The following is a 17,803-nucleotide window of genomic DNA, read 5'->3' as shown; positions in this document are numbered from 1 at the left end:
AACCGGCTGGTGTGTGTGTTCACCCGATGGTAGAGCTTGTAGAAAAACATTGCCAGGGTGGGATGGATCTTTGAGAATGCTGGCGGCCTTCATTCTGTGGGGGGGGGGGGAGGTTCTGGGAACAGTGCAGGGAATTGAACTGCAAATGGCTCACCACGTTGCCAGCCCGGTTCCCTGTCTGTGCTCTGTCCAGAATGTAAAGGTGAACATCACCGCCCATCCCTGAAACGGTGCGCTGCCTGTTTAACTTTGACCCCCACCAGCCTGACTCTCTGCTTCCGGATCCCACAGAAAGCCACAGCCGCTGCTGCAGAAAACAAGATGCTGCAGAACAAGCTGCACATGAGCAGGGCAGCCCAGCGTGGGGCCCACTCTGCTGAGCAGGACTATGAGGAGGCTGTGCGTCTCCTGGAGGCCGAGATCCTGGACCTCAGAACCCAGCTGGAAGGAAAGGCACAATGTCGTTCTGCAGAGTTCAGCAAGGTGGGTGATGTACTGAATGCTGTGGTGTAAAACATATGGCCTGGTAGCAATATTACCAGTCTGTTAATTCAGCAATGCAGGGGCTTAAGTTCAAATCATACTATGGATCAATGTGAAATCAAAATCTGGAATTAATGATTGGGTTGGGGGAAAACCCCATCTGGTTCACTAACATCTGTCAGTGAAGGAGACTACGTCCCTAGCTGCTCTGGCCTACGTGTGACTCCAGACCCACAGCAACGGACATCAATGGGGATTTCACTAGTTTCCTCATTTCCCTTCCCCCACCTTATCCCAGTTCCAACCTTCCTACTCGGTTCCGCCTTCATGGCCTGTCCTACTTATCCCAACTGTCTGCTCCACCCTCCCCTCCGACCTATCACCTTTACCCCCACCTCCATCTACCTATTGCACTCTCAGCTACCTGCCTCCCCCCCCCCCCCCCCCCCATTTATCTCCCTACCCCCTCAGCTCACAGATTCATTCCTGATGAAGGGCTTTTACACGAAACGTCGACTGTCCTGCTCCTCGGATGCTGCCTGACCTGCTGTGCTTTCCCAGCACCACACTCTCCATTCTGATCTCCAGCATCTGCGGTCCTCACTTTCGCCACAGCAATGGTGTTGACTCTTAACTGCCCTCTGGGTAATTAGGGATGGGCAATAAATGCTGGCCCAGCCAGCGACGCCCACATCCTGCGAATGAATTTTATAAAATAAATGGGAAGGTGAGCTTCATTGACCCAGCTATTTTACTGGGACTGGAGTCCAGGCTAATGGATGTCCTACCGGGCAACAATATCCGTTACCAAGGTGATGAAGGGGCTTGTGATATCCTTCGCATGACGTGCATGACACATCCTTCTGCAGCTTCTAGTCTCCCCAGTTGGTTTGTGAGATGGGATTGCCTGAGTCTGGAGACAATATCAATCCCTTACCATACAGGTGATAGTTTCTGTGTTGAGACGCACATTACTGAGGCTTTTCTGGTCCAGTGGTATTGTCCATACCTCTGAGTCAGGAGGCCCTGATTGAAGTCTCACCTGCTTCAGAGTTGTCTCATAACAGGGTGTGATTCAATAGTATCTAAAAGAGTATTAGTGACCATTGTAAAGTAAATCAGTTGATCTTCGACTATGGGTGGCATGGAGACTCAGTGCTTAACACTGCTGCCTCACAGGGACCTGGGTTCAATTCTATTCTCGGGTGACTGTCTGTGTAGGTTTCCTCTGGGCGCTCCAGTTTCCTCCCACAGTCCAAAGATGTGCAGGTAAGGGTGAATTGGCAATAGGAAATGGCCCATAGTGTTCAATGCTGTGCAGGCTAGGTGGATTAGCCATGGGAAATGCAGGGTTACAGGGATAGTGTGGGGGTGTGAGTCAGGGTGGGAAGCTCTCTGGAGGGTTGGTGTGGACTCAATGGGCCGAAAGGCCTGTCTCCACACTGTAGAGATTCTATGATCCTGTTGTTGAATTCTGACTCACAAGGATCAACATTCCTAATTTTGTGGGTTTATTCAACAAATGTGCAGTTTGTTTTGTAAGATTAAATGAAACAGAAATGATTGCACTTTGAGATAATAATGAAATATGAAACCAAACCAAGGCTCCAATCATTGCTGGGTGCAAAGGAACCATTGCTTTGAAGAGGTGCAAGGGAGTTACTCTGACCTCCCAGACAGTATCCATCGGCCACAGTATAACAGGCAGCCTTACCATTATCACATTCACTTGTCACTTTGCAAATCCATCTTGCTGAAATGCCAGACGTTTGCCAGTCCCCCTGATGCTGACATTTATAGAGTCATAGAGACATAGAGATGTACAGCATGGAAACAGACCCATCGGTCCAACCCATCCATGCCGACCAGATATCCCAACCCAATCTAGTCCCACCTGCCAGCACCTGGCCCATATGCCTCCAAACCCTTCCTATTCATATACCCATCCAGATGCCTTTTAAATGTTGCAATTGGACCAGCCTCCACCACTTCCTCTGGCAGCTCATTCCATACACATACCACCCTCTGAGTGAAAAAGGTTGCCTCTGAGATCTCTTTTATATCTTTCCCCTCTCACCCTAAACCTATGTCCCCCACCCCAGGGAAAAGACTTTGTCTATTTAGCCTATCCATGCCCCTCATAATTTTATAAACCTCTATAAGGTCACCCCTCAGCCTCTGACACTCCAGGGAAAACAGCCCCAGCCTATTCAACCTCTCCCTACAGCTCAAATCCACCAACCCTGGCAACATCCTTGTAAATCTTTTCTGAACCCTTTCAAGTTTCACAATATCTTTCCAATCAGAGGGAGATCAGAATTGCATGCAATATTCCAACAATGGTCTAACCAATGTCCTGTACAGCCACAACATGACCTCCCAACTCCTGTACTCAATACTCTGACCAATAAAGGAAAGCATACCAAACACCTTCTTCACTATCCTATCTATCTGCGACTCTACTTTCAAGGAGCTATGAACCTGCACTCCAAGGTCTCTTTGTTCAGCAACACTCCCTAGGACCTTACCATTAAGTGTATAAGTCCTGCTGAGATTTGCTTTCCCAAAATGCAGCACGTCGCATTTATCTAAAGTAAACTCCATCTGCCACTTCTCAGCCCATTGGCCCATCTGGTCCAGATCCTGTTGTAATCTAAGGTAACCCTCTTTGCTGTCCATTACACCTCCAATTTTGGCGTCATCTGCAAACTTACTAACTGTACCTCTTTTGCTCACCTCCAAATCATTTATATAAATGACGAAAAGTAGTGGACCTAGCATCGATCCTTGTGGCACTCCACTGGTCACAGGCCTCCAGCTGAAAAACAACCCTCCACCACCACCCTTTGTCTTCTACCTTTGAGCCAGTTCTGTATCCAAATGGCTAGTTCTCCCTGTATTCCATGAGATCTAACCTTGCTAATCAGTCTCCCATGGGGAGCCTTGTCAATTACCTTACTGAAATCCATATAGATCACATCTACCGTTCTGCCCTCATCAATCCTCTTTGTTACTTCTTCAAACAACTCAATCAAGTTTGTGAGACATGATTTCCCACACACAAAGCCATGTTGACTATCCCTAATCAGTTCTTGCCTTTCCAAATGCATGTACATCCTGTCCCTCAGGATTCCCTGCAACAACTTACCCACCACCAACGTTAGGCTCACTGGTCTATAGTTCCCTGGCTTGTCCTTACCACCTTTCTTAAACAGTGGCACCACGTTAGCCAACCTCCAGTCTTCCATGACTATCGATGATACAAATATCTCAGCAAGAGGCCCAACAATCACCTCCCTAGCTTCCCACAGAGTTCTCGGGTACACCTGATCAGGTCCTGGGGATTTATTCACTTTTGTGTGTTTCAAGACATCCAGCACTTCCTCCTCTGTAATATGGACATTTTTCAAGATTTCACTGTCAATTTCCTTACATTCTATATCTTCCATGTTCTTTTCCACAGTAAATACTGATGCAAAATACTCGTTTAGTATCTCCCCCATCTCCTGCAGCTCCACTCAAAGGTCGCCTTGCTGATCTTTGAGGGGCCCTATTCTCTCCCTAGTTATGCTTTTGTCCTTAATGTATTTGCAAAAACCCTTTGGATTTTCCTTAATTCTATTTGCCAAAGCTATCTCATGTCCCCTTTTTTGCCCTCCTGATTTCCCTCTTAAGTATTCTCCTACTGCCTTTATACTCTTCTAAGGATTCACTCGAATTTTCCTCTTTAGCAGGAAGATAATCAGGGTCTGTGGGAAAGACTGTCCAGCACCAAAAGCCAACTGCAAGCATCTGAGCTGAGTCGCAAACATCTGGAAATCTCCAACAGGAAGCTGTTGAACTTTGTTGAGGTGAGTTTTGTGTACAAACATTGAAATTGCTTCCTTCACAAGAGCAAACCATGATCTAATAGTCCCTGCCACCTCCTGACATCATGATTTAGGGATGCCGGTGTTGGACTGGGGTGTACAAAGTTAAAAATCACACAACACCAGGTTATAGTCCAACAGGTTTAATTGGAAGCACTAGATTTCGGAGCACTGCTCCTTCATCAGGTGGTTGTGGAGAACAAGATTGTAAGACACAGAATTTATAGCAAAAGTTTACAGTGTTATGTAACTGAAATTATATATTGAAAAATACCTTGATTGTTTGTTAACTCTCTCATCTTTTAGAGTTTCACTTCTTTCATATGTTAATCACAGAACTCTTTTTAAAAGTTACATTCTCAGGTTAACTGTAACAATTGGTGTCAGACTCGATAAGATGTTGAAGGTGTTAGCCCCCTCTGTTCCCTGTCTGTGCCATAATGTTTATACTGATTCTAATCTAAAAGGTGAGTTAGCAGAGTCTTAAATGGATGCATGCAGTTTTTGAGCAAAGTATAATCAAACTCTGCAAGTACAAATTCACCCCACAAACGTATATATATATATGTGCATGTGGGTTTTTTTTTGTGTGTGTGTGTGTCTGTGTGTGTATGTGTGTGTGCGCGTGCGTGCGCACATATACAGATATACATTTGTAGGGTGAATTTATACTTGCAGAGTTACATTGTACTTTGCTCAAAAACTGCTTGAATCCATGTAAGACTCTTTTAACTCAGTTTTTAGATTAGAATCAGTCTAAATATTATGGTACAGACAGGGAACACAGGGGGCTAACACCTTCAACATATTATCTGGTCTGACACCAATTGTTACAGTTAGCCTGAGAACGTAACTTTTAAAAAAGAGTTTTGTGATTAACATATGAAAGAAGTGAAACTATCATGGTGACTCTAACAGATGAGAGACTTAACAAACAATCAAGGTATTTTTCAATGTATAATTTCAGTTACATCACACTGTAAACTTCTGCTATAAATTCTGTGTCTTACAACGGTATCCTCCACAACCACTTGAAGAAGGAGCAACACTCTGAAAGCTAGTGCTTCCAATTAAACCTGTTGGACTATAACCTGGTGTTGTGTGATTTTTTAACTTTGCACCTCCTGGCATGTTTTCATTGTTGTGGCACTGGTACAGCTTTTAGCACCATTTCCCACACAACCCCATGGAGTCCCTCTGCAGAGCTTTATAAATTGCAAGCCCAAGATTTTCAACATGCTGAGCTTATCACCTTTAAAGAAACGACTGCACTAACATTGCATTTGATGATCAATGGGAGAGGTTATCCCTATGTAATCTTAGAGCGATGCAAAGGGGATGTTATTTTTCAAGTGGTGACGGTCAACACCAAAGAATGTAGAGGCCCTTTGGTCCATCTAGACTACGCTGGCCTACTTACACTAATCCCACTTTGCTACACATGGTCCACACCCTTGAACATAATGACATTTCAAGTGTAGTGACTGAAAACATTGCGCGTCCAACATTGATAGCTCACAACTAATTGGACACAAACTCCATCTACTTCCCTCTCAAAAAATATCAACATTGTATTTCTTTTCTTGCAGAAAGTACACAAGGTTCTAACATCTGCCACCTTGCAGGGAACTGACCATGGGTAAGTAGCACAGTATAGCTCAGCACGTCTGTGGTGATGTCCAATCAGAGTCACACAAAGAGAAATATAAAAAAATCATTTTCACACCGGCACCCTGCTTCCACCTCCAATATAAAGACTCAAAGTCATGCTGATGTTATGATATGTTAAATGGAACCTGGAGTGGGCATCTCTGACAGTAACTTTCATCTTTCAGAGGGTTATGAGTCTTTGGAATTCCTTGCCACAGAGAGCTATGGGGGCAGAGCCCTTGTGTACATTTAAGATTGAGATCGATAGATTCCAGATCAGTCAGGGAATCAAGGGTTATGAGGAGGGGAAGTGGATGTGAGGAGTGTTGGATCAACCGTGATCCCACTGAAAGGCTCAGGAAGCTGAATGGCTGCTTCTGTTTGTTTTTCTTATAGTCGTATGGTCTAACTGTTTGCTTATTCTGTACAGTCTGTGCTGGCAGTCTGAGTGAAAATGAAACCGCTGATGATGAACTCACAGACACAGTGCAAGATAAATATCAGCCATTCTCAGGAACATATCATGTTATTACATTGTTCATCATGAGCCATTATCACATCGCGACATCAGAGGGGGCTGCATAGCAGTAAACTGAATCGCGGCTGTCAGAGGGCAGAGCTGCAAGAGGCTAGCAGATGGATGGGTCATGAACATGAGAAAGGACAAAATGTTTGCAACCGTCTTCAGCCAAATGCGTTGAGTGGATGATCCATCTCAGTGTTTTCCCGAAGCCCCAAGTGTTTCAGGTGTCAATTGTCAGTCATCCAGCACGGAAACAGACCCTTCAGTCCAACTCATCCACACCGATCAGATATCCCAATCTGACCCAGTCCCATTTGCTAGCATTTGTCCCATATCCTTCTAAACCCTTCCTATTCATATATCCATTAAGATGTCTTTTAAATATTCATATACCCATCTACGTCTCTTTTAAATATATAATATATATATATAAAATATCTATACCCATCCAGATACAATATTTAAAAGGCATCTGAATAGGAAGGGTTTAGAGGGATATGGGTCAGGTGCTGGCAAATGGGACTGGGTCAGATTGGGATATCTGGTCAGTCGCCTAGCAATGTCAAGAAATGGCTCAGCACACTGGATCCAGCAATATTCCTAGGACAGTGTTCCTGCTACACAAGTTATATTCCCTGACAACGTTCCGGCTACATGAGTTATATTCCCGGACCGTGTTCCCGCTATACGAGTTATATTCCCGGACAACGTGCCGGCTACACAAGTTATAATCCTGGACAGCACTCTGGCTACACGAGTTATATTCCTGGACATCATTCCGGCTACATAAGTTATAATCCTGGACAGCATTCCGGCTACACAAGTTATATTCCCAGACAGTGTTCCCGCTATATGAGTTATATTCCCGGACAGCGTTCTGGCTACACAAGTTATAATCCTGGACAGCATTCCGGCTACACGAGTTATATTCCCAGACAACGTTCCGACTACCCGAGTGTACTAGCTGCCCCCCCCCCCCCATCTATGCTGTTCCAGTGTACTGATCTCTACCCAACGATGGATGATGGAGAGATGACAGCCAGCCTTCCAACTCCCCACACCTTTATTTTCAATCAAGTCAGTGAAACTTTAAAATCAGGTACTCTATAAAACAGGCTGTCACTTTGCCATCCGCTATTTTATACCAAAAGGCAAAGCCACGATCTATTGCCATGTTCCCAGTTCCAAAACAATTAAAATAAGGTGGATGTTATCTGCTGTAAAGTTCAGTCCTTGTTAGTCTGTACAGTTTGGATGGATCAGTTTAAGGGCAGTGTCTGTCGATGGGTTTATTAGAGGCAGTACCTGGTACATATAGATGCACGTGGATTGTGTGGAGAAGTGTAGCACCATGGTTTATGCCAGCGACAACAGCAGGTTGGAGAGCTATTGGCAGTGAAACAGAACCGCTGATGGTGAGGCAAGTCTGTCATGGAGATATCTTCAGTATTTGGTACCGTTGTAAGCATGGAGGAAGTGAGGACTGCAGATGCTGGAGATCAGAGCTGAAAAATGTGTTGCTGGAAAAGCGCAGCAGGTCAGGCAGCATCCAAGGAGCAGGAGAATCGACGTTTCGGGCATGAGCCCTTCTTCAGGAATCCTGAAACTGTTGTAAACATGGAAACCTAGATAGCAGGAACAGGGGTAGGCCTTTCGGCCCTTCGAGTCTGCTCCGCTATTCAATATGATCATGGCTGATTGAGTCATAGAGTCATACAGTATGGAAACAGACCCTTTGGTCCAACCCAGACCCTTGTTCCTGCTTTCTCCCCATACCCTTTGATCCCTTTGACCATTAGAACTATATCCAACTCCTTGAAAACATTTAACATTTTAGCTTCAACTGCTTTTAGTGGCAGAGAATTCTACAGGCTCACACTCTCTGGGTGAAGACATTCCTCCTCATCTCAGTCCTAAATGGCCCACCCTATATCCTCAGTCTGTGATGCCGAGTGCTGTTCTCCCTGGTCATCAGGAACGTCCTTTCTGTGCTTACTCTGTCTAGTCCTGTTGAATTATACAGGTTTCTGAGATTCCGCCTCACCCCCCATCCAATTCTTCTGAACTCCAGTGAGTATAATCTTAAGCAATGCAGTCTCTCTTCATACATCATTCCTACCATACCAGGAATCGATCTGGTAAGGGTATGAAATGGTTAATACTGAAGAGTGCCATGAGCACTGGTGATTAACAAAGACTTGTAGGGGTGGGGGGAACACCTTTGGATCTCAAAGGAATGACGCTCTACCCAAAGAACAAAAGAACATTACAGCACAGGAACAGGCCCTTCGGTCCTCCAAGCCACCAATCCAGATCCTCTATCTAAACCTGTCACTTGGATCAATTGGAGAGTTGCCAAATGGAGTTCAATCCCAGCAAACGCGAGGTGATGCCTTTTGGAAGATCCATTTCTAGACCAAACTATACAGTAAATGGAAAAGTCCTGGGAAAAATTGATGTACAGAGAGATCTGGGTGTTCAGGTTCATTGTTCCCTGAAGATGGCAATGCAAGTCAGTAGAGTGGTCAAGAAGGCATACGGCACACTTTCCTTCATCGGATGAGGTATTGAGTACAAGAATTGGTGGGTCAGGTTACAGTTGTATAAGACTTTGGTTCAGCCACGTTTGGAATATTATGTACAGTTCTGGTCGCCACATTACCGAAAGGATGTGGATGCTTTGGGAGGATGCAGTGGAGGTTCACCAGGATGTTGCCTGGTATGGAGGGTGCTAGATATGAAGAGAGGTTGAGTGGATTCGGATTATTTTCACAAGAAAGACGAAGGTTGAGGGGGACCTGATTGAGGTCTACAAGATCATGAGAGGTATAGACAGGGTGGATAGCAAGAAGCTTTTTCCCAGAGTGGGGGACTCAATTACTAGGGGTCACGAGTTCAAGGTGAGAGGGGACAGGTTTAGGGGAGAAATGCATGGCAAGTTCTTTATGTAGAGAGTGGTGGGTACCTGGAACATGTTGCCAGTGGAGGTGGTAGAGGCGGACAAAGGGATCAAAGGGAGAGAGGAGGAACAGGGGTCTGGGTTGGACCAAAGGGTCTATTTCCATGCTGTGTGACTCTATGACTCTATATTCTGCTGTATTCTCTGACAGTCCCCTTCACTATCTGCTACTCCACCAATCTTAGTGTCATCTGAAAACTTGCTAATCAGACCACCTATACCTTCCTCCGGATCATTTATGGGTATCATATCGTAGGGTGGCACAGTGGTTAGCATTGCTGTATCACAGCACCAGAGACCCGGGTTCAATTCTCGCCTTAGACAACTGTCTGTGTGGAGTTTGCACATTCTCCCCGTGTCTGCGTGGGTTTGCTCCGGTTTCCTCCCACAATCCAAAAATGTGCAGGTTAGGTGGATTGGCCATGCTAAATTGCCCATAGTGTTAGGTGAGGGGTAAATGTAGGGGAATGGGTCTGGGTGGGTTGCTCCTCGGAGGGTCGGTGTGGACTTGTTGGGCCGAAGGGCCTGTTTCCACACTGTAAGAAATCTAATCTAATCGACAACAGTGGTCCCAATATGAATCCTTGTGGAACACCATTGGTCACAGGTCTCCATTTTGAGAAACTCCCTTCCATTATTACTCTCTGTCTCCTGTTGCCCAGCCAGTTCTCTACCCATTTGGCTAGTACACCCTGGAGCCCATGCAACTTCACTTTCTACATCAGCCTACCATGGAGAATTTTATCAAATGCCTTACTGAAGTCCATGTATATTACATCTATGGCACTTCCCTCATCAATCAACTTTATCACTTCTTCAAAGAATTCTCTTTACAGAGGAACCTCAATTATCTGAAATACAGGGATGGGGAGTATTTTATTCAGTTAATTGAATTCCGGATAATTGAATGCCGGATAACATAGTCTAGCCAAGCATCGAGACCTTGACATCTTGTCGAATTATCCAATATTCGGATAATCAAATGCCGGATAATCGGGGTCCCTCTGTAGTTGGTAAGACATGGCCTTCTCTGCACACAATAACGCTGCCTATCACTGGTAAGCCCATTTACTTCCAAATGGGAATAGATCCTACCCCTCAGTATCTTCTCCAGCAGCTTCCCTACGCACTGAGTCTTCCTCATAGTCTCTGTAACAATGCTTGTCACATCAATGTAACTTACAGTTAGTTGCTACCATTGCAGTAAACTACATTTTGATCAGGGATCAGAATTAGGGAGATTTAAACAATCCTTGGACATGGATGATGATGATGAGCTTAGAATAGTTCACAGGTCGGCGCAACATCGAGGGCCGAAGGGCCTGTTCTGCGCTGTATTGTTCTATGTTCTTTGTTTTGAAATTGCCAATTCTCAATAGTTTACCAAGTGGTTTCCCACCTACCACACTAGACCAAGCAGAGCTCTAGAGATTCTCACCAGGAAAGAGGGTGGTAGCAGCAAATTTACCAGATTATAGTGAGCAATGGTGAGGGCTAATCTTACAACAGACGCGAAGCTGGTAGCTGAATGAGATCATAGACAGTATATTCTGTACTGCTCAGGTAATTACCTGATCTGGAGGGGTGCTAGGTCAGCTAGCACATGTAAGAACACTAAAGCTTTGTTATGTCTTTATTCAAGTTTAAATCTGTAGCTCTGTGTTTTGTTCTTCCAGCCCGGGTTTTGACAGAACTCAACAACAATGTGATGCTGGCTGGAGAGATTTTTCTAATGGGATTGATGGGAGGGTTGTGGTAAACAGGGGAATGTTAGGAATGGCATGGGAAGGATGGAATGCTGTGGAGTGGCATGGGAAGGAAGGGATGTCCAGGGAGGGATGGATAAGACAATCTGGCAAAATGGCTGGGACAACTGTTCAATACAACTTAATTTTGGAACATTATTCTTTATGATGAGGATGAACGTTCACCGGATTTAAATGATAATAATTTGCAAAAGCTGTCAAGTAAACTAAACAATAAATAAAAGGGCGGCATGATGGCACAGTAGCTAGCACTGCTGCCTCACAGCACTAAGGACCACTTTTGGGTGACAGTGTGGAGTTTGCACATTCTCCCAGTGTCTGTGTGGGTTTCCTCTGGGTGCTCCGGTTTCCTCTTACAGTTCAGAGATGTGCAGGTCAGGGTGGATTGGCCGTACTAAACTGCCCATAATGTCCAGGGAATTGTAGAATCTAGGACTCCTCCAATAAGTAACTCAACTCCTGACTCTCCAAAGCCTGTCCACTATCTACAAGGCAACATTCAGGAGAATATTTCTCACTTTCTTGAATGAGTGCAGCTCCAACAACACTCTAGAAGCTGACATCATCCAGGACAAAGCAGCCCGCTTAATTGGCACTACATCCACAAGCATCCACTCCCAGGTAGATTAGCCATGAGAAATGTAGGGTTATGAGGCTAGGTGGGATGGGTATGGGCAGCATGGTCTTCAGAGGGTCAGTGTGGACTTGCCAGGCCGAATAGCCTGCTTCCACACTGTAGGGACATATGATACATCAGATTGATTGACAAAGGTAGTAATAGTGTGTGCCCTCCAGATTTTCTCACAACCTAAATGGGCTGGCTATCACTCAAACATAGATTCAAGGAAGGAACAGCTGTAATGTTGCTACAAAACCTGAATTGTAAGCAAAGGCACAGAACATGACGAAGTCTGGGCAAACTGTTTTCTTTGACTCTTGATGATGGCAGCTGAAATTATGATCGGCAGATTTCAGCAAGTCAGATGTATTCCCCTCGACTAATGCTGAGTGTGTCAGATATAAACCTGCCTTTTGAACCCAGGAAACGCATCATTCCCAATGTCACTTTTCTAGTCCGTGACAATAGACAAGTCACAGAAGGCTGTACTGTTGGAAACAAAAGGTTGCGTTTATACCCCTTGACCTGTATTTTCACAGTTTTAGGTATCTTTTACAACACTGAAAAGTTCTAATGTGGTTCAAGGCTTTGGTGAATGAATAACTGGAAGCCCTGTATTTAACAATGTGCTGTTGCAATAAACATACTAATTTGACCGCAAAGTGTTCTTGTTGGTCTCTGCTAATGCTATGTTAATAATAATATCGCGCGGTGTAGCACATCCCTGTCATTGCTGCAGCTCCATTGGTGTCACTTTCACTTGTTACCAGAGGCTCAGTGTGCATAAAGGTAACGTTCATGTTATTTTTAAGAAATGCACAGCTGGATGAGCTGAAAGACATTGAACTAACGCATATCTCACCTTGCTTACAGGGTGTTCAAGTCCAAGCACCTGCAGAGAGAAAGCGACCTAGCCCTTCCTGGTCCTGAACAACTCCTAGCAGCTGAAGCCAAGCAGCTGATTGAGGGGATGTGCTCTCCAAACAATGAAAACGGTGAGCTGAAACCAAGGGTTCATCGGGGTTGTGGGTATGTTCGCCAAGCTGGGAGGTTGATTTGCGGACGGTTCGTCCCCTGTCTAGGTGACAGCTTCAGTGCTTTGGGGCCTCCTGTGAAACGCTGCTGTACTGTGTCGTCAGGAATTTATTTGGTTCCGTTCCTGTTGTTTCTGGTTGACAGTTCCAGTAGTTTGTTGTAGCAGCCGAGGGACTAGGTCTATGTAGTTGTTGAGACATGAGTGCCGTGCTTCTAGAAATTCTCTTAGCGAGACAGAAAATCTGCAAATGCTGGAATCTAAAATAGACAGGCAGGAGGCTGGACAAACACAGCAGGCCAGGCAGCATCAGGAGGGACAGGCAGGAGGCTGGACAAACACAGCAAGGCAGGCAGCATCAGGAGGGTGGAGAAGTCAACATTTCAGATGTAATCCTTCTTCAGTTTGCTGTGTTCTCCACCTCCTTTTGCTGCCTGCGTTGCTGTGTTCTTTTAGCTTCCTGCCTGTCTACTCTAGAAATTCTCTGACTATCCTCTGTTTAGCTTGTCCTGTGATCGTTGTGTTGTCCCAGTCAAATTTGCGGCCCTTGTCATCCGTGTGTATGGCTCCTAGGGACAACTGGTTGCGGCATTTACTATCTCGTTGGTGTTGGTGGAAGCGGATTGCTAATTGTCTGCCTGTTTGTCCCATGTTGTGTTTCGTCCAGTCTTTGCATGGAGTCCTGTAAATTACGTTAGTCTTGCACACGATGGGTAACCTTGAACTTGGGCAAGTGTTTACGGCAGGATCTCCTGCTCCGACCCAGCTGAGTATTTGTACTAAAGGTAAAGTGGGCCTTTATCTCTGATTGGAGAGAGAGAAGTTTACCCTGAGGGTCCCCATGCTCAGGTTGCTGGGTTTGAGAAGGAACATCTTTCAGAGTGACCTCACCCAGCCCGGAAATTGAACCCACACCATTGGCTTTACTCCACATCGCAAGCCAGATGTCCAGCCAACTGAGCTACTTGGGCTACAGAGTCGACATGACTGGGTTACACCCATTGGAAGATGAAGTGACAGCAATCAAAGGTGCCCCGTTTTCCATGTCTGTACTGGAGCTTAGGTCTTTCCTTGCTCTGGTGAACTATTACAGAAAGTTCATACATAATCTGATCGTTCAGGGAGATGAAGAAACAGTTTGTACCCTCTAAGCCGTTGGCACACTATGATCCCAAGTGAGATCTGGTATGACATGTGATGTCTCCCCATAAGGCATCGGGGTAATCTTAGGTCATAGGTTGTCCAGTGGAGAGGAACACACACTAGCGTATGCATCTAGGACTTTGGCTATGCAGAGCGTTAATATACCCAGGTAGAGAAGGAAGGTTTGGCCGTCGTATTTTCAGTCAGGAATTTCCAATAATATCTTTATGGGTACATTTGGAATAATAACGGACCACACACCCCTGCCAGGCCTACATAGAACATAGAACATAGAAGAATACAGCGCAGTACAGGCCCTTTGGCCCTCGATGTTGCACCGATCCAAGCCCACCTAACCTACACTAGCCCACTATCCTCCATATGCCTATCCAATGCCCGCTTAAATGCCCATAAAGAGGGAGAGTCCACCACTGCTACTGGCAGGGCATTCCATGAACTCACGACTCGCTGAGTAAAGAACCTACCCCTAACATCTGTCCTATACCTACCACCCCTTAATTTAAAGCTATGCCCCCTCGTAATAGCTGACTCCATACGTGGAAAAAGGTTCTCTCGGTCAACCCTATCTAAACCCCTTATCATCTTAAAGAGATGCCTACTTAAAGAGAACAAGGCAGTGTGGTCCAGAGCTTCAGGATGAATTCAGCGATGGTCTTGAATACTAAGTGCGAATAATTACAAGTTGGATCATCATCCAAGGGGTCAAGTAGTGAATGCAAATGCATTCAGCCACTTTCCTCTGGCAGATACACTACTAGGGTACCACCACTGGAAGAGTCTGTCAATGGTTTTAAACTCTCTGGACCCACTTCCAGTGGCAGCTGCCAATCTCAGACTTTGGACACAGAAGGATCCGATCCTCGCGAAACTGAAACTTGTCTGGATCCGGAGAGACCAGATCACCATAGAAGATGGCATATTATTACGGGGAGTGGGAGTGATTGTCCTGAGCAAAGGTTGCTGCCAGATACTGGCTGAACTCCACCAGGGTCATCCAGGGGCTTCCAAAATGAAAATGTTGACGAGAAGTTATGTCTGGTGGCCAGGATTGGATGTAGACAGAGACACACTGGTGCAGGGCAGTGCCCAGAGGGACAAGTAATTACCACCAAACCCTTCCCCCACCACCTTCATGAGAATGGCCAGGTAAACCCTGCACTCGGTTACACAATGACTATGCAGGTCCCTTCATGGGCTCGATGTTCTTAATCACTGTGGACATCCACTCAAAGTGACAGGATGTGCATAGAGTTCATTCAACAAACATAGCGACGATGATAGAAAAACTGCAAGCATCTTTTGCAATACACGGACTCCTGGAAGCGTCGGTCACAGACAATGGGTCATCGTTTCCCAGCAGGCAATTTGAATATTTCTGAAAGCCATATGGTACTTGACATATAAGGAGAGCCCCACAACATCCATCATCCAATGGTCTGACAGAAAGAGCAATCCAAACTTTGAAGGCAGACTTAAAGAAACAGCCTACAGCTTCACTCAATACCAAACTGTCCCAGTTCCTGCTTGATTTTTGGACCATCCCTCATCCATATACAGGGACAGCACCAGCAGAGTTGTTAATGAGGAGAAGACTCCGCACCAGGTTAGATCTGATCTTCCTGGACCTGGGGCCGGTGGGGGGGGGTGAAATGGCAACAGGAACGTCAATGCCAGATATAAGACTCTGTGAAGCGAGAGAGACGGTTTACCTCAGGGGGTGAAGTCTGATGTTGGAACCATGGGAAGGGTCCTGCATGGGTAAGAGATACAATGAATGCGAGGTCAGGCCCAGTGATGTATAAATCTCGGGTCAGTGGAATGGTCCTGAGCAAGCACGTGGACCATATGGAAGCTGCAAACACACAAACGGGGATGGAGCAAAATGTGCCCTATTCCACGGAACAGTCGGAATCCTAGGGTTCTCTGTCTCCATCAAGCATTGAGGAGATCTTGGAATCTGAGATCCACACGGCAGATGTCGTTGCCTTGATGCCCTTGCAGCCTGAAGAAGAGAATGAATTTCTTCTGACAGGCTCTGGGTGCAAGGGGTGAGCTATAGTGCATTACCTGCTGCCCAGATCAGATTCTGAGGAACCTGGCCCAATGGTAAAACACTGCAGGAGGAGCTTCAGAAAAATAATTGGCCGATGTCCTCAGACTCAGAATGGGAGGGATGTAGGGAATATAATGAGGTCAGCCAGGTGGACCTCATAGAATAGGAGTTCCCTGACTGGGGCTGTTAACGTGGCAACTGGGGAGCCCTGGCTGACAAATATAAACAGGAGGGTCAGGGGTTCTGTTCATTCTGAGAGCTGGCTCTGAGGGAGCTGGATCAGTGTCTAGGACTCTCCTCGGGTAACTAAAGGATGACTTGATGACGGGATGCCAGCCTCTGTGGAGTTATTTCACCTTCAACCCCCCCATTACAAACTAAAAATCTGTCTATCTCCTTCTTAAATCTATTCAATATCTGGCATCCACCACACTCTGGGGGAGTGAATTATACGGGTTCACAGCACTTTCAGGGAAGAACTATGTCCTGATCTCTGTCAGATCCTCTTTCCTTTCTTCTAAAAGTATGACCTCTCATTCAGGATTGCCTCACATGAGGAATCTAAAACAGAAATTGCTGGAAAATCTCAGAAGGTCTGGCAGCATCAGTGAAGAGAAATCAGAGTTAACGTTTCAGGACCAGTGACCATCGCTCACACGAGGAACGTGTTTTCTCTGTCAATCTCCTTTCATATCTTACGTACCTCAAATATGATATGGAGGTGCCGGTGTTGGACTGGGGTGGACAACGTTAAAAAATCGCACAACACCAGGTTATAGTCCAACAGGTTTATTTGGAAGCACTAGCTTTCGGAGCGACGCTCCTTCACCAGATGATCCACCAGCTTCATGAAAAACAGCCCTCCACCAGCTTTGTGTCTAAAATCCTCGATGTGAGGGATCGGGGATTTGTTCAGCTGTGAGGAACGGTTTACCGTTTGCTTAAGATCCCCACAAAGGTGAACCCACCCATCAGGCTTCACAATCAGTACGACCGGTGCTGTCCATTCCACAAACTGGGCTGGTTCGATCATTCCTACGTTTTCCAGCCTCCTGATTTCTGCCTCACTTTTGCCCCTAAGGCAAATGGCACTGGGCAGGCCTCGCAGAATCAGGGAATTACTTCCTGGTCAACACCCAGTGTGGCCTTGGCTCCTTTGATAGTCCCTAGACCTTCCTGAAAAACTTCTGGGTATTTAATTAGGACTTCACTCAGGCGGCCATTTTCTAATTGTAAAATATTGAGCCAATCAAGGTAAACCTGTCTTAGCCAATGTCACCCCATCAAGTTTAGGCCTGAGCCTTTTACTACAATCAGTGGGAACTGTACCAGCTGCTTCTCATAAAAGACCCGAACCGACGTTGTATCCTTAATCTGTAAGGGACCCCCAGTATAGGTTCTCCATCTAGCCAGGGTCTTGCACTAGAGTTGCAGTCCAGAGTGAATTTTGTTAAGGCCTGGCTCTACAACCTCTGAAACATCGACCCCTGTTAGAACTGGCTGACCATTTAACCAGACCTTTATTTTGATTGGCTCTGATTTGAATGTTGCTAAGCAATGTAGCTGTTCCAAACCAGCCGTAGTTGGACTCTCCAGGGTGTCACTGTCCTGGATACCAGCCTATCAGTTCTTTTACTCAATTCAGACCCAGTGTTACAGGTCGTTCTGGTACGTGTGTTCTGTC

General features: G+C 45.8%; 1 protein-coding gene across 1 annotated transcript in view; it reads left to right on the top strand.

Moving 5' to 3' along the window:
* LOC140464659 (syntaxin-binding protein 4) overlaps positions 1-17,803 on the top strand; it is a 115,768-nt gene that overhangs the window by 82,578 nt on the left and 15,387 nt on the right. Inside the window, exons 17-20 of the mRNA XM_072560021.1 lie at positions 292-483; positions 4,215-4,334; positions 5,942-5,991; positions 12,743-12,864. Coding sequence (XP_072416122.1) covers positions 292-483; positions 4,215-4,334; positions 5,942-5,991; positions 12,743-12,864 — 484 coding nt within the window. The remainder of the gene's footprint in view (positions 1-291; positions 484-4,214; positions 4,335-5,941; positions 5,992-12,742; positions 12,865-17,803) is intronic.

This window comes from Chiloscyllium punctatum, chromosome 40, assembly GCF_047496795.1.
Source record: "Chiloscyllium punctatum isolate Juve2018m chromosome 40, sChiPun1.3, whole genome shotgun sequence".
Lineage (NCBI taxonomy): Eukaryota > Metazoa > Chordata > Chondrichthyes > Orectolobiformes > Hemiscylliidae > Chiloscyllium > Chiloscyllium punctatum.
Note: the sequence above shows the minus strand (reverse complement) of the source record. Positions and strands in the feature narration are given on the sequence as shown.